The following is a 22,218-nucleotide window of genomic DNA, read 5'->3' as shown; positions in this document are numbered from 1 at the left end:
CTTTTAGTATTAGATAAGTGCATCATCGCATTAGATAAATATGTTAGTGTTAGATCAATGCATTGTTCCTGCTCTATCCACATGATGAACTCATTTGAGATATCTAAATTTGTAATTACTTACTTGCTGGAATACACACTCTGAAACATAAACACATCACTTACACTCCGTCTCCCATATCTTTGCTAGTTGAACCAGACAACTTTCATTGTAGTTGTTTTGCTTTGCAATTCAACTATAAGATTAACAGTTGTTGTCTTGACATCGTCACTAAGCATATGGTAGTAATTTAGCCAGAGACTTCAGGTTCCGATTGAAACCTTAGGGTTCTAATCAAAATTGGGCTTTGGATTCTTAGGATGGTCATCTAGGAGGATGTATGCCTTTGAGTGATCAGCTTCTTTTATACTGTATTTTTCATGCCTTCAAATTTTTATAAAGTCACTGTTCAGTAGGCTGTCGTTTTCTTCCTTTTTATTATCTTGGATCTCAGGATCTGACCTCCTTTTTCTCAGAACTCTCCAGGCTTACCTCTCAATATGTCCAGAGTTCTGGTCTTAGGATCCTTTCTTTGTCTCCCAGTACAAAGGTGCTTTAGTTGTTTTTTCCAGTGTTCCCATCTCTTCAACAAATCAGTTCCTCTCTGTTGGTACAATAGGTGAAACGCTGCCTACTAAACGGAATGCTGAACATTTGAACCTACCAAGCACTCTTCCCACTTCCTCCCTGTCTTCCTCGTTTCCATTCTTCTCTCCTACCCTTTCCTGCCTTTGAATATTGATTTGGGCAAAAGTTGCCCTTTTGGTTTCATGGGACTGATTTTTTTTCCCCGAGGAGTAAGTTCTTTGGAGGTGTTACTGTTCACTGTATTGTTTCTTTGATAGGTGATCCCCAGGAGTTGGTCTAGTTCCAGGTGTGAAGAGTGGCTAAGAGCCTCTCAAGTTCCTTCAGTCTTTCAGAACAATAAGTCAGATCTTGTTATGTTTTTTAATTTTGCTCCATATTTTTCTCATCCTCCATCTAGGACCTTGTATTGTGATCCTGATCAGAGCAATAGGTAGTGTAAGATAGCAGGCCACCATCTCACTCTTTGGTCTAAGTCTAATGGAGGTTGTATTTTGCATGGTCCATTAGTCTCTTTGGATTTTTTCCATGGGTCTTTGATTTTTCTTCTTTCCTTTTTGATCTAGATGAGGGGAAACCAATAATTGTGTCTTAGGTGGCTAGCTGTTCACAAGCTACCTAGACCCTGGCCACTACTCACCAAAGTAGTATGTAGAATAGCATCATTTTATAATGTTATGCTAGTTGACTGAGTTGGCCCCTGAGACTAGTCCTACCCCTAGGTTAATACCTTTTCCCGTGTTATGTCCTGCTGTGTATGTACATGGCTATATTTACAGCATGTGCAAACACATATAAAGAAATATCCTATATCCTATATAATATCCTAAACCTATATAATGACTCATGGATGTACTCCTATGTATCCCACACCTATTCATCTTACATAAATACTTATGCATCCACTGTTACTATTTTTATTATTACTGTAATTTGTAAATACTGCAAATTATATATAATATGCTTCCCCTACTTATTGTATATTTCCTCTCCTTCATCCAAGTTAATACTTGACTCCTTTCTAGGTAGTGATTTTCCTTCTTTCCCCATGCTATCCTTCATAACCACCGAAGAATGTTTCTGTGAAAAAATCTTTTCTTGACTTTTTATGGTATTGGTCTCATGCAATCATTTCCCTTTTGTGATTGACTTATTTCAGTGTAATGTTTTGCGATTCTTCCACTGTGTGCATGTGTCCTAGTTTATCTGTCTGGTTTCTTTCATTAGGCACATAGGTCGTTTACATGGTTTTGCTGTTACGAATGGCGTTGCGATGACCATGGCCATGTTTGTAGCCATTCGTGTCCTTGCACCTATTTCTCTAGTATGTGTACCTTGTGAAATCCTGGATTGTGTGGCATTTCTATGTCTAATTGGAGGACGCACAATACTGTTTTCCATAGTGGTGAGAATTCCGATCTCTCAGCGCTTGTTGTATTCTGTTGTTGTTTTTATCATTGCTATTATTGCCAGAGTCAGATGGAATTCCATTGTCACTTTGATTTGCATCTCAAGTGGCTAAGATCATAACCATATCTTTGTATATTTGTCACTTGAATGTCTTCAATATCTGAGCATTTGAAATTGCAATCTGCATTTCCCCTTTTGATGAAGATTTTATAGTCTTTAATCAAGAAGCCCAGTCAAAGTAGCTGGGTACCATCCAGTTTTTCTGGGCTCGAGGTAAATGTGGCAGTTAACACACATTTTTTACTTGGCCATATTTGAACTCAGTGCCTCTCTGATTGTTTGAATTTGGCGGGGGGTGGCGAGATTTGTTTTCATATGAGGTTAATCTGTTTCCTTGAACTTGACAGTATCATTTCCTTCAAGGTTGCATTTAAATGTTGATGTGGTTACTGGCCCTATTTCATTGGAGCATGGGCCTTTAGATTTCTATAACTCCGCTTACACAGATACTTTATACCATCAAAGTCTAAGGAGGATTTCTGGTGGCATAGTGGTTAGGCATTTCAGCTGTCAGCTGAAAGGTTAGTGATGTGAACCTGTTAGCTAGTCCAGTAAAGACAGATGTGGCAGTGTGCTTCCGTAATGGTTGCAGCCTTGGAAGTGCTCCCGCAGTGACACAGCCAGGGCAGTTACGCTCTGCCCCGTGGGCCTGCAGACAGTTAGAATTAATGCAGAGCAATGGGTTTGGGTTTTTGGTAACAAAATCTACACAGTTGCTCTTGTGTATAAACCTCTTTCTTTTATATATATGAGTGCCTATGGATTTGTTTCTCTAGTCTACCCAGACTAACTGTTCCTCAGATTCATACTTAATGGACCACTGCCATCTTTCCGACTCATAGCAACCCTGTAAAACTGCCCTTTGGGTTTCCGAGACTGTAACTCTGTAAGGGAGGAGAGAGCCTCATCTTTCTCCCATGGAGCATCTAGTGGTTTCAATTTGCTGACCTTGTGGTTAGCAGCCCAATGTGTATGTAACCTACTATCACACCAGGACTCCTCCAACTAGTGGACAGAAATGGAAAGTTGTCCTTTTATGGAACTTAATATTTTTCTAAAATGGATGTTGCCATATGTAGAAGAAAACATTTAAAAGCAAAGTAGCAGACAGATTGAGCTAATGTACATACCCAAACTCACTGCTATCTAGTCAGTTCTGACTCATGGCAGGACGGCCCCCTGTGGATTTCTGAGACTGTAACTCTTCACAGGAGTAAAAAGTTTCTTCTTTCACCTGTGGAGTGGTTGGTGGCTTCAGACTGCTGACTTTGTTGATAACAGCCCAGTGTGTAATCACTATAGCACCAAGGCTAGACCCCAGACACAAGCTCACTGAGTCCTGGGTATCAGAGAAGAGGGTCGAGTAGACTTTTCCATAAAGTGTTGTCTTCTCTTAGAGAAAAAGTAAGTGTGCTTGTTGTTTTTTTGTAACCTTATACCATATGTACTCTCATGCTCATATATATACACACCAGTCAAAGTGTCCAAATAAATTAGAAATCTAAATGTGAGATATTGAATTTGTGGGTTTTTAAAAACCATTTTATTGGGAGCTCTTATAGATATTATAATAATCCATAATTCAATTAGATCAAGCATAATTGTACAATTGCTGCCACCATCAGTTTCAAGACATTTTCTTTCTTCTTGAACTCTGATATCAGCTCCCCTTTATCCCCTCCCTCTCCCACTGTCCCCCCTGGAAACTATATATATATATATTTCTGTATCTTACACTATCCAATATATCTGTTCACCTACAATTCTTGGATTTCATGCATTGAGTGGTCTTAATTATACAAATGAATATACACAGGTCTAACAAGATTAATGAGGCAAAACTAAGACCATAATAGTAAGAGGGGGGGGGATATTAAAGAACTAGAGGATAGTTAAGTGTTTCATCATTGCTCTACTACACCCTGGGTGTATCATCCCTTCCATGTGACCCTTCTGTGAGGGACTGTCCAATTGTCTTACAGGTGGGTTTTGGGTCTCCACTTTGTGTACACTTCTTCACATCAATTTGATTGCTTGTTTTGAACTTCTGATACCTTTTCCCATCAACCCCTCATGATCACACAGGCTGGTGTGTACTTCTTCCATGTCGACTTTGTTGCTTTCCAGTTAGATGGCCGCTTGTTTACTTCAAGCCTTTAAGACTCCAGACTCTCTGGAGTGGCTATCTTTTAATAGCCAGCCACTATCAACTTTCTTTACCACATTTGCTTACGCATTTTTTTTGGCTTCAGGTGTGTTGGGAAGGAGGGTATCATACATTGCCACATTATTAGAACAAACTATTCTTGTACTGAGGTAAGATTTAAGTAGAGGCCCAGAGTCCAACTCTTCTTTGTTGTATATATACACACACACAATACATATATATATGTATCTAAACCTATATATAAAGTTTTTACTTTCTAGTTCTTTCCTCCTGCCCAACTATCACATTTGCCCATTGTTCACCTCTCAGTAATTTTTCTCAGATACATTTCAATTGGTCAAACATGACCAGGAATGCTACACCCTCCTCACCGTCAATTTTAGATCCCATGCTATTCCCCTGTCCCTGTCGTTATTGGGTTACTGTTGAACTTAAGTGTTTTGAAGAAAATACAAAAAATGTGTTTATGAGTTGGAGTAAAGATTTCCTAAGGCATAAAAATCTTAGATTTAAAAAAAAAAATCTTAGATTTTTAAAATTAGGAATTGATCAATTGGACTCTAATGAAATTGAAATTCTTAAGATAAAGGTAACACTTTCAAAGTAAATGACAAGCCATAGATTAGGAAAATATAAATATATTTCCACATAGACAACAGTCAAAAGGTTTTACAATATCAAATTTGTGTAGACTACCTAAGGGAAAATATAACCTAATGAAAAATGAGCAAAAATATAGACCGATAAATCATAAATGAAAAGAACCTGTGAATAGATGACCAAATTCAATAGTAATCAGTGAAATGCATTTCACAATACCCAACTTTTTGGAAAAAGGTAGAATGACAATAGTAAGCATTGTTGGGATGAGGGGAGGCAGGTGCTCATGTAGGTCCAACCACACCGAAGAATGTTTTGACATCTAGTGAAGAGGAAGATGTCTACCTTCAACTTAGCATTCCCACATTTAAGTGTGCAAGTGCAAAGATACTTTATAGCAGCTGAACATTGGAAACAATCCTCTTGGTCATACATAATGGGAAAAATTGATTCTAGTATATTCATAAGAGAATAAAGCAAATCTCAGTTTTTTGCAGCACATTACATGTACTGGGAGACCACTATATCTGTTCTAAATCACTGAACAATCTTGTATTCTATTTGAGGGTGCTTCATATACTGTAGTACCTCTGGTAGCCCGTTGGTTAAGCACTCAATGGTTGGAACCCACCAGCAGCTCTATGGGAGAAAAGAGCTGACAACTTGCTCCCATATAGTTTACACCGCCTAGGCTACCCTATGGGCAGTTAGTTCTACTTTGTCGTATACAGTCTCTATGTTTCAGAGGTGACGATGACATGTGTGGCAGTCACATAATCTGTCAACTTCAGGAAAAGGTTGGGAGTCTAGCCTGTCAATCAGGTCATAGCCAGTGAGTCCTCTGTTTGGGCATGGCCTTCTGAGGATTCTGAGAACTCCTCTCTTAATCTCTGAAGGCAGGGGACACAATTTCTCCCTGTGAGACATTGCTGTTGACAAGACACATGGAGTTAGGCTGATGGAGCCAGAGCCCTGGAGCTGCAGGAGCCATGTGGAGACCCACACCAGCGCTGAGATGCTTCCACCGCCACTGAATCCACAAGACTTTCCACCCACTGGCCTGTGATCTTCCTGCATTCAGCATCATTGCATGTATTGTGTGAGTCTGAAGAGGACTTTGTTGGACATATGGGCTTATATCAAACTTACGGACTTGATGTGGACTGTGCGGGCATGTTTTCTTAATATACAGTACATCTTTGATAGAAGTTCTTTCTTGCAGTTAGCAGCCCAACATATAACCATTGTACACCTTGATATAAAGGTCTTTCTTTTACACATGCGTGTGTGAATTTGTTTCTCTAGTCGCCCCCGACTGGCACAGCTGCAACAGCACAACTTACAGGTCTCAAACCATCAACCGGGACCACACTAGCTCCAGGAGTTGCCTTCAAAGAGAAAAATGTTGGGCATGTGAAATTAAGTTATTTCTTTTAAAATATTAAAGTAAAAATATAAACAGTTTTTAATGTTGGGTAATGGTTATCTGCGTGTCATCCTTTACACTTTTACTTACAAAAAGCAAAATAGATTCTGTGTTTTGTCAAAAATAGGCATTAATGTGTATAAACAAAGAAAAAGTGTAGTGGGAATTAACTCTATCAGCAGATAAACTGGCGCCACTTTATCTAAATCTCTAATATATTTGCTCTTAATTCTTAATCTGGTGCCCTTTTCAACCTTCTCAAGGGTCTGTTTATGTGGGAAGGGAAATTGTCAGAATCAAGTAATGTTGTTTCATAGTATAATATTGACCCAGGCCTCATTTAGCATAAACTTAGCATATTTCAAGGATAAAAGCTTCTCCTAGCCATTCTTCCTTTCATTTTACTAAGCAATTTTGAAAGTTTGGACATTTATTTTGAAGTATACTAATATGGGAACTTGTAATTTTTCTGATCAGTTTTACAAGTAAACTGATATACTAGTTGCATTGCGTGGCATTGTGTAGAGAGTCTTGTAAATATATGTGGGGGCTTCAGAAAGTTTATGGGAAATACAGTGGAAATATTCTGTGCACTTTTTAAGCCCCTTTGTATTATCTTCGAATTACTGGTAGAAAGGCAGCTTGGTAGCATTCTTACGGTTTTTTCCTGGTCAGCTGTTAAGCGCTTTATGTGTCAGTTCTGATCTTAGTGGCCTGCTGTACAACAGAAGGAAACACTGCCTGCCTCTGCGCCAGCCTCACAAATGTGGCTGTGTCGGAGGCCGTTATTGCAGCACTGTGCCAGTCCATCTCATTCAGGGTTTTCTTCTTTTTCAATGACCCTCTCCTTTATCGAGCCGGATGTCTTCTCTAGGGACTGGTCCCTTCTGATACCATGTCCAGAGTACATTCTGGCTGACTTATAAGATAGATTTGTTTATTCTGGAAATAACATGGTATATTCAGTGTACATCAGTTTGTCTCCAGTCTTCCTTAATTATAGTCCAGTTTTCACATGCATCTGAGGCGAGTGAAATACCTTGGTTTGGCCAGGTATACCTTAATCCTCAAAATCTTATCTTTGTTCTTTAGCACTTTCAGATTTTCCCAGTGCATTGTCTTGTTTAATTTCTTGACTGCTGCTTCCATGTGCTTTACTTGTGGATCCAACTAAGTTAAAATTCCTGACAGCTTTAATCTTTTCTCTGTGTATCACACTGTTGAGTTTGGGCCTCTTTGTGAAGTTTTTGTTCTGTTTATGTTGCGCAATCTGTGCTGAAGGCTGTATGCTTGGCTCTTCGTCAGTAAGTGTTTCGGGTCTTCTTGGCTTTCGGCAAGCAAGGTGTTGTGTCATCTGTACATCACAAGTTGTTAGTGAGTCTTCCTCCAATCCTGCTTACAGAGCGGACAGTGAAAAGATACAAGCCTGATTTAAAACCACTTGGTAGCACTGTGGTCAGGAGGAGAATCTTACTATTTTTGATATTTGCCTCAGTTCCTGTTGAACTAGATAGAATACATTTAAAAGTTTGAGTAGAGATTTAATATCATATCTGCCAGCTTACCATAATACATTGTTCTCTTATCCGAAATTTTTTAGAAGAGAAACTTTTGTGGGTGAAATTGCCTCTCGTGGTGAAATCCTTGGTGTCCTGCCATGAGAAAATCATTCATTCATTGGTTTGAAGTAATTTCTTTGTTGCCTTTGCTTCTCTTCCCTGTCTTTATGACAAGAATTCTCCCAACTGATTTGGATTACACACAGTCTTGCAAAAGCATTGTGAGATAACTTCAAAATGGAAATGAACGATCATGAAATTTTTCAAAATTTTCTGAAGCTTATTTGGTACATAAGCTCTTGAGCAGGCTCACATGTGATTGATTCATAACTTCTCAGGTATGTGACATTGTGGTATTTGAAGTTAGGGTACATACAGTCCGATTGTCACTAAAATAGGCTGGCAATGCTTTTGACATAAAGTAGAAGACTATGCAATTGATAGTCATTTATATTCTATAAGTGTCTTGGTATTAGGAAGATAAAGATGAATTATGGAAAACATTAGGTTGGCCCATCCGAAATCTTGAATATTTATTCTTTTTTGTACAAAACAACAATTTCAGATGGTACTACCTAATTTTGGGAAGCCTTCTGCTAAAGGTAGAATCTGTTGGACCTTGTGTCAGAGAGTTAGAGGAATGTTTTATGGTACAAGTTATTGACACCCCAGTAACTGGTTTGCTTAGCTAAAAGACTGGAAATATCACACTTTCCGTTCCATCATTTGGAATTTAGAAAGGGGAGGGATCCTGAAGAAATCATTATGTTAAAAATACGTTGACATCTACTGTGTTAAAAAATATGTCTTTGGATGTGCCTTGAGAGTAGTATATGTAATATTATAAAAGTATCACTGGCTGAAAAAGAGACTGAAAGTATTCTGAAATAGAATGCTCAAGCTGTAGAACAGAGTAAAGAAAAAGTATTTCTTCTCCTGTCCTTGGTAAAGAAAATTCCATTCAACCCCTGAGTAAGCATGTAAACTAGAGTTTCATTTATTTACAGAAGTAGCCATAGCATTCTGAAAAATGTTGTTGATAGTAATTTATTAACAAATATGGATTCCAACCGAGTATCAGGTTTGAGAGGGAGAAGAGTTTCTAAATTTTCCCATTACCCTAACCAGAAGGAAGCCCAAAGACTCCCGTTTGTCCTCACTGCCATCCCTGGCAGCCACTCATAAAACTTGGGTTCGTACATTTGCCTATTCCAGATATTCCTTATAAGTGGGATCATGTAATTGTCCTTTTGCAACTGGTTTATTTTGCCCAGCATGGCGTTTTCAGGGTACATCTATATTGTAGCATGCATCACGAGTTCATTTCTCTTTAGGCTGAGCAGAACTCCATTGTATGTATATAGCACATTTTGTTTTCTCATTTATCTGTTGATGGACATGTAGGTTGTTTTCATATTTTGGTAATTGTGACTAGTGGTGCCACGAAGTGTTTGTGTCAGTGCTTTCAAGTATTGTGGGTGTATTCCTAAGAGTGGACCAGGACCAGCTAAGCCTTGAAATAAGCCCAAAACAGTCACCAATTGTCCTAAATGAAATGACCTACCAAGGGCGTATTCACCTGAACTCTTTTTTCCAATCTCAAAGCTTTACTGTTTCATTGAATTTCCTGTCTAATCATCAAACATGACTAAGCTTCAAGGAAGAGTAGATTGCAGTTTCAATCATGGGTGTAGCCTTCTTCCAGATTTGCCTGTCTGTGATTTCAAAAATCCCCAGCAGTCAGAAATGATGTTCAATTGTTTTTGAAACCAGCTAGCCTTGTCAGTGTATGAGATTTCTCAAGGTAGTGAGTCTGCTTGTTATTTCTAGCCAGGCATCTGTGCTCTGAGGCGTCCTGTTGGTGCTGGCGTAGGGAGCCTTGAACTGCAGTGGCTCAAACTCACCAGCTGTGGCCTTGTAGCTGAAATCCAGACTCCCATTTCTAACCGGGACCTCTGGCTTTATTCTGTTCTGTGTTTATTCCTACTGGATTTTAAAAGGCATTTGTTCTTACCCCTCCAGCTAAAACCTTTTAAAATTGCTTCCTTCATTCCAATGCAATTTTCCCAACATTTTCTTGCTTTATTAGCAAAAGTTAATATCCATTATAGGAAAAATTAGCTGAAAATTTATATAGTATCTGATAATATGAATTTTAAAGATAGGTTACTCTTTCCCCCCTCATTTTGCCAGATTCTTTCCTAAGATCTTCCTTTCTGTCCCAGACACTGCTCCAGCCAAATGTTGTTGGGTGAGGTTACTTAAATTCCACCTCATGGGGACCCTGTGTGACAGAAGAACTGACGCACAGGGGCGCCTAGACTGTGATCTTTTCCAGAACTGCCCATCAAGTCTTTATTCTCATGGACCCCCTGGGTGGGTTCCTTGGAATTGCCAACCTTTCTGTTAGCACAAGCACTTAACCATTGTGCCACCAGGGCTCCACTGCAGCGCACAGAAATCCCTCCATAAACAACCAAAAAACAAAAAATGCTGCCATCAAGTCATTTTTGACTCAGAGTTACCCCTATAGGACAGAGCCTAACTGCCCCATAAGTAGATTGCTTCATTTTTTCCCCTATGGAGCACCTGTTGGGTTCGAACCACTGACTTTTCCTTTAGCACTCAACACTTAACCTCCTGTACTACCAGGGTTCCTTTCATGAGGCAGTAGTATCCTGTAAGCATTTGGAATATGGGTGTGAGGAACTCTGCCTTTGTCTGGGAAGCATGTTTCCCCAGCTCTGTCTACCTAGGGTTGAGTCTAGGCAGGTCTTTGTGAGTCATTCATGACGCGCTGGAACGAGGAGAGTGGAGCTGACATGCACTTTAGGTCTCACTCACCAGGATAAATGGTGTAGAGGCAGGACTTGGTGTCAGGTGTCCCTGGTGGGCAGTGCTTCTCTGTCACAGGAGGTCCCTTTGAGGTGGAATTTAGGCGACCACACCCTACAACCTTGGGCTGGAGAAGCTTCAGGGAGAGGAACACAAACTTCCTTTAAAGATGCACAGAATCTGGGAAAGAGAGAGAAGTATACCTTTAAAACTCATTATCATACACTCCACAGATTTACAAATCATTCCAGTGTGCCACTTGTTAGGAGCCTGACTCGGAAAGGTCTCTCTGTAAAGTGAGATGGGCAGTGACTCCCCTGAGTGAGGTAAGCTGTTTCAAGTGCCTGCACAGAATTACAAGGGGCTTCAAAACAGTTTGTAGAAAAACTTCACTCTCTTTTCATTTCAGTTTTCTATAAACTTCATGACACCCTCCCCTAAGTCGTCAAGCTCTGTAATAGTAATTCCTCTGAGGGTTAGTGTACGCCTCCAATTTACCCAACAGGTGGTCAGATCTCAGCTGTAGACCCTCAGTTGAGTCTCCAGCATTTAGCTCTTGCTACGTTTAAAGTGTACCCCAGGTCATTGTGGTGGATTCATGTGACAAAGAGGATAAGATGGTTGACTGCAGACTGGGAGACTTGAATTCTACCCCAGGCTTACCCACAGATTAATTCTTAAATCATTAACATTTTATCTGATTGCATTGCCATTATCAAGTGCATGACTTGTTCCAGAGACTTTGAAGCTTCCTTAAAGGCCAGGACAAAGTCTGACTAGATACTATCTGAATACACCCACCCCTACCACAGTAGGCCAGTAAATATTCAGTAAGTGAAGAAATGACTTTGGGGTTTTTTTTCTGTAAAAATGAGGGGATTGTGCTATCTCAAAGATTCCCTCTGACTCTCAAGTGTTCTGACCAAAAGGGTTTGGGAAAGTGACCTGTAACAGCATGTGAGAGGAGGTGAGGAGCAGGAAAGTAGAAATGGGATGTTTTCACAAAACTGTGTCTCCCCCCCCCCCCGCCCCCGCCCCCACCCATTGTTAATTACTTTTGAAGGAAGCTGCCCCAGTCTTGATGCCTCCTGCAGCAAGCGTTTTTTCCTCAGAGGTAACACGTTGCCCCTAGGACTCAGAATGGATTTCACAGGAATGAGTTTGACGTCTGGGTTTGGCTTAATACTAACTTTTCTTACTTTCATTTAATTGTAAATAGTATTTTTGTATTATAAAATGCCCATACTGTAAAAAGTAATTCGTATCTGTGTGGAACAGTGGGAAGATAGCAAACAAACAACCAAAACATGTGTAGATCATTGTGATCGGTTCCCCATTTCTCCTCCCACGATCTACTCCCCCTCCTGGTATCGCTACTCTCAATATGGGTCCTGAGGGGTTTATCTGTCCTGGCTTCCCTGTGTTGCAAGCTCTTCTCTGTACCCATGTATATGCTCTGGTCTAGCTGGATTTGTAAGGTAGAATTGGGGTCATGATCGTGGGGGCTAGGAAGCATTAAGGATCTAGAGGTAAGTTGTGCGTTTCACCAATGCTATACTGTACCCTGACAGGCTCGTCTCTTCCTTGTGACCCTTCTGTAAGGCGATGTCCAATTTTCTACAGCTGGGCTTCAGGTCTCCACGCCACTCCACACTCCCCCTTATTCACAATGATAGGATTTTTTGTTCTGGGTCTTTGATGCCTGATATCAGATCCCATCTACACCTCATTATCACACAAGCTGGTGTGCTTCTTCCATGTGGACTTTGTTGCTTCTCAGCTAGATGACTGCTTGTTTTTCTTCAAGGCCCCCCACGCTATATCTGTTGATAGCCGGGCACCATCAGCTTTCTTCACCAAATTTGCTTATGCACCTATTTTTTGTCTTCATTGATCATGTCAGGAAGGTGAGCATCATGGAATATCAGGTTATTAGAACAAAGTGTTCTTGCGTTGAGGGAGTACTTGAGTAGAGAGAGACCCAATGCCCATTTGTTTCCTTAATACTAAACCTTTAAATATATGTACACAGATATTTTTCCCTATTGTTATATATAAATATATTTACCTATGTACATGCCTTTATTTAGACCTCTATAAATGCCCTTTGCCTCCTAGTTCTTTCCTCTTTATGTTTTATTTTCCTCTTGTCCCACTATCATGTTCAGTCTTCATTCGGGTTTCAGTAATTCCTTCTCGGTTACTTTGCCCTTGATCAAACCCTACAGGCATCTTATACCCTCTTCACTATTGATTGTAGATCACTTGTTGTTACCTTGTCCTTGGGTTTGTTAACAAACCACCACCTCTGCTTTTCCACCGCCTCTGCTTCTCACGCCCCCGACCTCGAACCATCAGTCCTGTTATTTTCTTCGCCATATGGTTTATCCTGCCTATCTTATCTAGGTAGACATGCAGAGACAATAATAAGCACTAAAAAAGACAGAGCAAAACAAAACAGAAAAAAAACAACAAAACCAACAACAGATACACTTAATTTTTAAAGTGCTATGTAATTCTCAAGAGACCTTTTTAAGGATCTGAGAATAGTTTTTTAAACTATAGAAAAGTACATTTAGCCATCATTAAAATATGAACTGTAAATATAAACAAATATAGATGCCTTTATATAAATGTAACTACTTTTATATGTGAACTTAACATCATTCTGTGTACTTTATAGTCACACTGTGTGTACCTTAGCTCTAGACTTGGCAAAGCATGTGAACAGGATTTACTGGTTTGCCAACCTGTTGGAAGGGTCTGATCATTACATTTCTGAGTATACGGTGGATTGTTCAAAATTACACAATCCTTCTGTTAGAAATGGAGAAATGCTTTGTGGGTTAAGCATTTCAAATTAGAATATGGTAGCTATTTCTTAAAATGGTGAATTTTTCTAGACTCTTAGATACATTGGATCATGGTCTTAGAAAAATAATCAATTCTGAAGAAGCATACAATTCAATTATATTGAAATTACAGTATTGCTTTTTACCAGATTTAAAATCTGAAGTACCTTCTACTTACAAAATCTATTTTAGAGTAATCCATTTCCCCCCTGATAAAATGAAGCATACTAAGTACAAAGAAGTGCATTTTCAGTCTTTTTCCTTGTGTCGGTGTATAGTCTTTGTACTTGTGGCACCAGCACAGAGTAGATCCCTATGAGACTGCCCTGTAGGTAACTGCCACTTAATGCATGTTGATTTGATTTTCTAAAATGACGCTGGCAGAGTTTTTCTGTTTGGAACAGGTAGCAAATCCATATTGTAGGTTCTACAGACCTTATATGCCATATGGTCATCTTCCTTTTTGTTGTGTAATTCTTTATTAATGTAAAAACCATCTTCAGTTTGGGAATAATAATGCATAAACAGATCTCAGGCTAGATTTGTCCCAAGGCAGTAGCTTAATCTTCTGAACACATGAATGTTATATTGGCATATGATGCGGGGGTGGAGGGGTGAAGTGGTGGGGAACAGCACAGTTTAACATGTCTCAAAATCTCAAAATATTGTTAGTTGCTTGTTTATTAATGAGTATAAGTCAAAAAAGGAATACAGTGGACAGATGATTTTGGAAAGTGCTGACTTTTGTGTGATTAACTCAGAACTTTTATGGATGTTTGATATGATATCCACTATAAATTTCAACCACATATTGATATATACCATTGTTTCCCAAAGTGGGTGATACTGCTTGCCCTCTAACAGGTATATTAATGATCCAAGAGGATTACAAAAGCAGATATTTAACACTTTGTCCTAGATTTTAGGCTTTATGTTTCTATAAAAGTTTTTAATTACCAGAAAGGTACTGGTAGGCCAAATAAGTTTAGGAATCTATGATACATATATGAAGGACTTCAAAGGAAGTCCATGGAAAAATACCATTTTGAAACCCCTCTATGCATATGTGTGTAATGTTCCCCTGTTTTATCTCACATTTTTTCTTGGAAGCATCTTGAGGCACCAAGTGCTTTGTAAAAACTTTCTTAGCAAGTAGAATTTCCCTTTTTATTTTGCTTTAGTTTTAGAAGGGTATTTTTGCTGGATATAGAATTCTGGTTGTATTTTTTTATATTTGTATTTTAAAGATACTCCATTTAAAAAAGAAATGATAGCTTTATTATTAAGATAATATCTATAAAATGCACCCATTCAAGTGATCTCTAGCATATTCATAGTGTGCGACCACTGTCATAATCTATTTTTAAAACATACTCATCACCCCCAAAGAAATCTCGGGCCATTGGCTTCTCACTTCCAATTAGCTGTAGCAAACCACTAATCTATTTTCTGTCTATATATTTCCCTACTCTAAACATTTCATAAAAAGGAATCATACAATAAATATGTGGTTCTTTTGTGACTGGCTTATTTCAGCCTAGTTTTCAAGGTTTGGTTCTGTTCTGTGTGCATATTCTAGTCCTTTGTACTTCTAAATAGTATTCTACTGTGTGTGTACTACATTTTTAATGCATTTGTCAGCTGATGTTTGATTTTTACTTTTTTTGCCATTGAACGTTCACATACAAAATTTTGTGTAAGTGTAGTTTAATTTCTCTTGCACTCATTTTTACCTAGGATTAGAATTGTGGATCATATTTAACCTTTTGAAGAATTGCCAAATTTACCCACATTGACTGCGGTGTTTTACATTGCCATCAGCCTGGTGTAAGGATTCTAATTTCACCACATTCTTGCGGACACTTACTGTTGTCTGTCTCTTTTATCACAGTGTTTTGTTAGGTGTGATGGTGTAGATTCAGACTCATAGCAAGCGCAGGTGACAGTAGAACTGTTCCACAGGGCTTGCTGGGCCATTATCTTTATGGGGGCGCATTGCTACCTCTCTGTCCTGCAGAGCTGCTGCAAGATTCAAATCCCTAATCTTTGGTTAGCAGCCTCGTGCTTGTTTTGCCACTAAGGCTCCTCATCGTCATCCTCCAAACCAAACCAAACTCACGGCCATCTAGTCGATACCAACTCACTGAGACCTTTGGTCAGTTAGTGGGTATAAAATAGTATTTCACAGTGGCTTTCATTTTCATATTCTTAATAAATAATGATGATGAACTTGACTCTGAAACTTCTTTTTTTAATGCATTTATAAATATTTTGAATGCTTTGGAAATGAAATTGTTTTGTTTTTTTGAAATTGTTAACATCTTATTTTTCAGATTGTTTATTACTAGTATATAAAATAAGATTGATCTTGTGTATTCTGCAACTATTATTAATTCATTTGTTGATTTTTAGGGTGTTCTTTAGAATTTTCTAAGGAGCTCTGGTGGCACTGTGGGAAAAAGCCTTGACTGCTAACAGTCAGCTATTCAAAACCCACCAGCCATTTCACTGGAGAAAGACGAGGCTGACTGCTCCCACAAGGATTTAAAGCCTCAGAAACTGTATAGGATCCTTATGTGTCGGAATCAACTTGATGGCAGTGGGTTTGGTTTTTAGGGTTTTCTGTGTAAAGGATCATGCCATCTGTTAACAGATAATCTTCCATCATTCCATTCTGGGTGAATTTTGTGCCTTGAGTTTTAATGGAAACTATTAGTAATTCAAATAATTGTTCCTCTGTATATAATGTGTTTTCCTCTAACTTTTAAAAAATCATTTTATTAGGAGCTCTTGCAGATAGTATAACAATCCATAATTCAGTTAGATTAAGCATATTTGTACATGTTGCCATCATTTTCTAAACATTTACTTTCAATTTGAGTCCTTTGTTTCAACTCCTCTTTTCCTTCCCTCCCCCCTCCCACTCTTGTAACCCTTTGATAAATTTTAATTTATTACTGTTTTCATATGTTGCAGGGACCGCACCGACTGCTACCCCTCTGGCCCCCCACAGTTTCTGTTATTTGTCCATCTAGGGGGATGTGGTTATGTGTCAATCACTGAGATCAGTTTCCCCTTCTTCCCTTCCACATTCCACCTTCCTCCACCCTCCTTGTATTGCTACTCCCATTTCTGTTCCGAGGGGTTTATCTGACCTGGATTCCGTGTGTCATGAGCTCTTATCTGTACCTGTGTATATGCTCTAGTCTAGCCCAAAGTGAAAGGCAGGACTTGGGTCATGATAGTGGGGGGTGAGGAAGCCTCAAAGAACCAGAGAAATATTGTGTGTTTCATTGGTGCTACACTGCACCCTGGTTGACTCATCCTTGTGACCATTCTGTGGGGATGTCCTGTTGTCTTCAGATGGGTTTTTGTTCTCTGCTCCGACCCCCTTTTTCTCAAAAATGTTTCTGGGTTTTTTTATTGTTTATATTCACTTTTCGTTTTCATCTATTTGTTTATAGTATGCCCGGGTTTGGTGCCCTCTTTATTTATCTTGGGTGGAGATCTCTAGGCTCCTTAAATCTATGTCTGAAGCATCTTTCAATTACATACTTTGGACCTTTTTCCTGTTGCCTCACAGATCCCTGTTGCTCTCTTTAATGATCTTCTCAGTCCCCCTCCCCTTCTGTTCTTTACAAGGACAATTCCTTTCAGTTTTCTTTAAAGTCACTGACTCGTTTGATTCTCTGTTTCATTCTGTTATTAGAGTGTTTTTAAATTTTTACATACCACCTTTCTATTCTACAGTTTCTTTCTACCTGTTTGTGTATATACTTGTGTATATTCTTCTGCTAAGTGCCCTTTGCATGCATTCTGTGTGTATTTTCCTTTACTTCTCTGAGTATTATAATGGCAGCTATTCTAACTACTGATATCTATGAACACTTGGGTCATTGTGCACCACTTCATTATGTTTTCTCTTGAAATATGGTTATATTTTCTTAATTCTTTCATATTAAGGAGACTGGATTTGCTATTTTTCTTTGAAGAGAACTGAGTTCTCTATCTCCTGTTCTTTAATAAGTAATTCTCTCTTAGGTGACATCTCAAATTTCAGTTTAGTTTTTTGTGTTAATTGGGCTACTTATAATTAGTCCTGTGTGTGTAATAGTTCAGGGATTAACCAGAGGTTGTCAGGAATACGTGGGTTATTTCAAAGTAACCATATTAGTATAAACATTTTACTTAGTATTTTTATGGAGTTCCTAGACCTTAGAATCATAGTCTTAAAACTGGAAACAATGATAGGTAATTGAAACACGGTTTACTTGGATAATTAAATTAAACTTTATTTATTTAATTAAAATTTTTTTCTTTGTTCTAGATCGAGCTGGGAGCATCAGTACCCTTGATTCCCTAGATTTTGCAAGATACTCAGATGATGGTAACAGGGAAACTGATGAGAGAGTAGCAGGTGAGTAATATTGTATAGACAGACATCTGGATTCCTTGACATTTCAAATATAATAAAAATGGTTGAGTAATTTTAATTTCTACAATTTGGTGTGTGAAAATAATGTTTATAGTTCTTACCAAACTTTTGTTACTCACTTTTCAGCCGCAGGGCACCTCTTACCCCAACTTCTTCTTCAGTGGGGCTGCAAATTTCTGGTTATGTGCTCATACTATTTGCTGAGTCTTGCTTGCAGGCTACTTTATGCAGTGGTCATAACTGGTGTCAGGTTTAAGTTTAGCATAGCATAGCATAGCATGAATTCAGTTGGACCTGAGCCTCACTCTTTTTATCCTCCAAATTAAGACTGCTAGGTAAGTGTTATAGGGCAGTACAATTATGATGGTTAAAAATTGGTTGGGGTGGGGCGGTGTTGATAAACCATTTCTATTGAATTCCCTGTGTACATCTTAGCTATTATAATCTTTCTGCATGAACTTCTCTTGAGCATCTTATGATTTATAAAATAAAGGTTAATATTTGTTATAGCAGTTTTCTCTTAAGACCATTCCAAAAGAAGGCCACCATTCTTTCTAATGAGTGGTTCTCAATCTTTCTCCTTCTTATCCCACGTCCTCGGCATAACTATTGTATTATAGGAACTTCAAAGGACTAATAAGTACCGCATGTGTACTGCTCACCCCAAACGAGCCTTGTTGAATGTTGCTGGAGGTCCACCCTAGAAGGGACCAATAACAGCCCTGGCTCTCTAATTATCAAATGCCCAATACCTTTTGCTCCCTCAAGGCTGAGGTGCTTACCACATTCTTGATTAACTGATAGGAACTGTAGCCTTCATAAAACTGTAACTCTACGAGAGCTGGTATTTGGGGTTCCATTAGAATGATGGGCACTCTTGGAATAGGAATGCTGCGTGGGACAGATGGAGCATGTAGAGGCAGCATGGGGACAAGGAACATTCCTTCTTAACTAACTCCTTTGAATTTTTCTCCTATTTATTGAGACAAGTATGTTAAAAAACCTACCTGTCAGGCTCATTGTGAAGGAAAGGGAGGGCTAATTCTTATATAGTGATTGCTCCATTCTCAACATTGCTCTAAATGCCTGTGAACTGATTTGATTTACAGAATTATCATCTTCCTCCCTTTTGTACTGGTGAGGAAACTGAGGCATTTGCAGGATTACTTTAGACTTTGATAGTCGAACTTGGGCTCAAGCCCAGGTAGTCCACTCTCAGTGTCCAGTACTGTTCCATGTGCCACTGTTAGCATGAAAGATTAGGTTTGACCTAATTATATTTAACACTTCAATATAGGATTTTCATTCCTTGGCTGGGAATAGAGACTGAATATTTTTAGTCAGATAGTATTTTATATTTAAAAAATGACGTAATAACTTTTAGATCAACAGAAACTGAGAAATGGGTCCAGCAATATAAACGATAACTATCCATTTAATGGAGAAGTTACTGGAAGGATTTAATGGGACTCCTATATCAAATCATGGCTTAGTCAAAAGCATCACTCATTGTCAGCTCTAACAGTATAGAACATATCAACATTATCTAAAAGAGCAAATTTAGTGGAAGTCACTTGAATAATGTTCTGACTGACTTAATCTGATTACATCTCTTATACAAGGGTAAATCTACAAAGTACTATTGCTACGGTCCTAGTTTATTCATGCACAGATTTATTCCAAGCAATGTATGTTCAAACATGTCTCTGATCAGCACATGGCTGCAGACAAGTTTTCTCAGATGTGTGGCATAGTCTCTTTAGGGTACATTCAATAAAAAGGATACTTTTTGTGTCAAACGAAAACGTGATTTTGAATTCAGGGCTCCCATCAAATTCTTTTTTTTCCCCTCCCTCCTCAACCAGCCCTTCCCATCAAATTCTTAACAAAGTTAATATTGATATTTTCCTAATCATTGGACCTTAGCAAGAAGTTTACAAGAATATTGCCCCAATAAAGAAAGACCTTTTTTACGTGGCTGAAGTGTTTTAAGAAGGCTAGAGAAGACCTCAAAGATGAATCCTAAGCAAGAAAATCATTTCAGAAAGTTTTAGTGATTCCTTTTTTAGGACTGAAGGGGAAATCATGATAGATTTTCTTAAAGGACAGAGGATCACATGGGCTTATTAAAAAGTTTTAAGAAAATTGAAAACTGAATTGGTTAGAAAAAGCTAGGAAAGTTATGCCAAGCAATCCACCCCACCCCTACCCCCCCATCACTACCACTTATTGCTCATTGTTTGAAGGGTAGCAAGGGCTGCCTTGCAAGGATTTTGTTAGGAAATCTGACCCTATTCACCCTTGGTCTGGATCTTGCCCCTTCAGGTTGCCTTTTGTTCCCAGAACAACATTGAAAAGGAACACATTGTGAATCCTTCAAATTTGCCCAAATTGCTGTTTTCTCAGGGTAAAAATTGAAGAGTGCAGAATTCTTCATGGAAAGGTTACAAAGATTGAAACATGACCTTCAGAAGTAGCAGACAGACCTAGATAGAGGATATGCTAAGAATTAGTAGCTTCACTTTCTTGATGTTTTTGCTTAATAAAAGTTTCTGTGATTCTGTTAGGAGCCCTGATGGTGAAGTGGGTTATGCACCGAGTTAGTAACCATATGGTCAGCAGTTGGTACTCACCAGCTGCTCCGAAGTAGAAAGATGAGGCTTTCTGCTCCCATAAAGATTTACAACCTCGGAAAAACCCACAGAAGGAGTTCGCCCTGGCCTATGAGTCAGAATCTACTTAATGATTTTGTAGGAATACTTCTTACTTACTTATGCATGTTGTATATTTTAGGTTCAGCATTAAATGTACACTTTCTCATTGAGAGGAACCCTGGTGGCATAGTGGGTATCTGTTGGGCTACTAACTGCAAGGTCAGCAGTTCTAAACCACTCATAAGGTCGCTATGAATCAGAATCGATCCCATGGGAGTGAGTTTGAGTTTTAGTGTATCTAATTGAGAACATAATTAAATAGAGTTTTATATATTAATTTGTATTGTTGTGCATTTTATAACATTTTAAAATAAGCCCTACCAAGAAATTAGAGACATAATTATACTCTCCTTTAGTAACCATTTGAAAATTTAGTCTAATTTAGGAGGTGTATTAGAATTCTTGTTATTTAGCTATTTTAGTATTTTCAATTAGGTGAAACATTATAGATTAAAAAGCAAACTGTTTAGCTAAAATGTATAGTAGTTGCTGGAATAATCTCTAATTGTCATGGCATTATATGTAGAATAGATGAAGACAGACATTCTTGTGGTCACATGTCACTGTTGATACAACATTTTTGTTCCCCATCTAACATTTTATTCAAACTTCAGAGTACAAAGTTTGATGACTGTTCCAAACTCTCTGTGGTAGGATGCTAATGAGCTCAATGGAAAAAGTAGAAAGAGAAGAATGAAGAAGCAGCAGTGGACCTGGATAATGACAGACTGCAGGCATAACAGACTAAAAGATAACCTATTCAGTCTGTGGAAGTTTCGATCTAAAGAATACTCTGTGCCTCTGGGTTTGTGAATTACGATAGTGTACCTATACTCAAGGAGCCCTGGTGGTGTGACAAAGTGCTTGACTGCTAAGCAAAAGGTCGGCAGTTCAAACCTACTAGCGCCTCCACGGCAATCTTCTGCTGTATAAATTTAAAGCCTTTAAAAGTCAACAGGACATTTCTACTCTGTCCTATGGGGTTATTATGAATTTAAATCAACTTGATAGGAAGGGGTTTGGTGGGTTCTCATATTATGCTCACATATAAATGAATGTTTTGATTCAACTGCATTTGAAAAGGGGGGAAGAACATACCTTTTTCTAAGCAATGGCTAAAATGTTTCATTTTCTTTTACTGTATCCTTTTATTAAACCCAGTAATTAATATATAATAGATGAAACTTTGCAAAAATTTTTAGAATAAACATAATTCTCAATTCCAAAAATACTTTTGAATAAACAAATAAATACTTTTGACTCTGCTTTCAGTAGTAGGAACTTAAAAAATATTTCAAACTATGTCAAAGGTTTGTTAAAACAATTAACCCACAAAAGGTAATCCAACTGTCACTAGGTCACATGTAAACCTCACCAAGAATGAAGAGATCTGTTAGCAAGAACAAGAACCTTAAAGAATATTTCTTTATCTGTACCTTGGCACTGTGGGGTAAGCTTTGGGCTGCTCACCACAGAGTTGCTGCTTCAACCCCACCAGCCGCTCTGGGAGAAAGACGGCACTGTCTGTGTCTGTAA

The 22,218-nt window shown here is 38.5% G+C and overlaps 1 protein-coding gene across 1 annotated transcript in view; it reads left to right on the top strand.

The window, feature by feature from the left end:
- Positions 1 to 22,218, top strand: part of RELCH (RAB11 binding and LisH domain, coiled-coil and HEAT repeat containing) — a 113,151-nt gene that overhangs the window by 5,488 nt on the left and 85,445 nt on the right. Inside the window, exon 2 of the mRNA XM_075533139.1 lies at positions 17,861 to 17,950. Within this exon, the coding sequence (XP_075389254.1) occupies positions 17,861 to 17,950 (90 nt within the window). The remainder of the gene's footprint in view (positions 1 to 17,860; positions 17,951 to 22,218) is intronic.

This window comes from Tenrec ecaudatus, chromosome 15 (genome assembly GCF_050624435.1).
Source record: "Tenrec ecaudatus isolate mTenEca1 chromosome 15, mTenEca1.hap1, whole genome shotgun sequence".
Lineage (NCBI taxonomy): Eukaryota > Metazoa > Chordata > Mammalia > Afrosoricida > Tenrecidae > Tenrec > Tenrec ecaudatus.
Note: the sequence above shows the minus strand (reverse complement) of the source record. Positions and strands in the feature narration are given on the sequence as shown.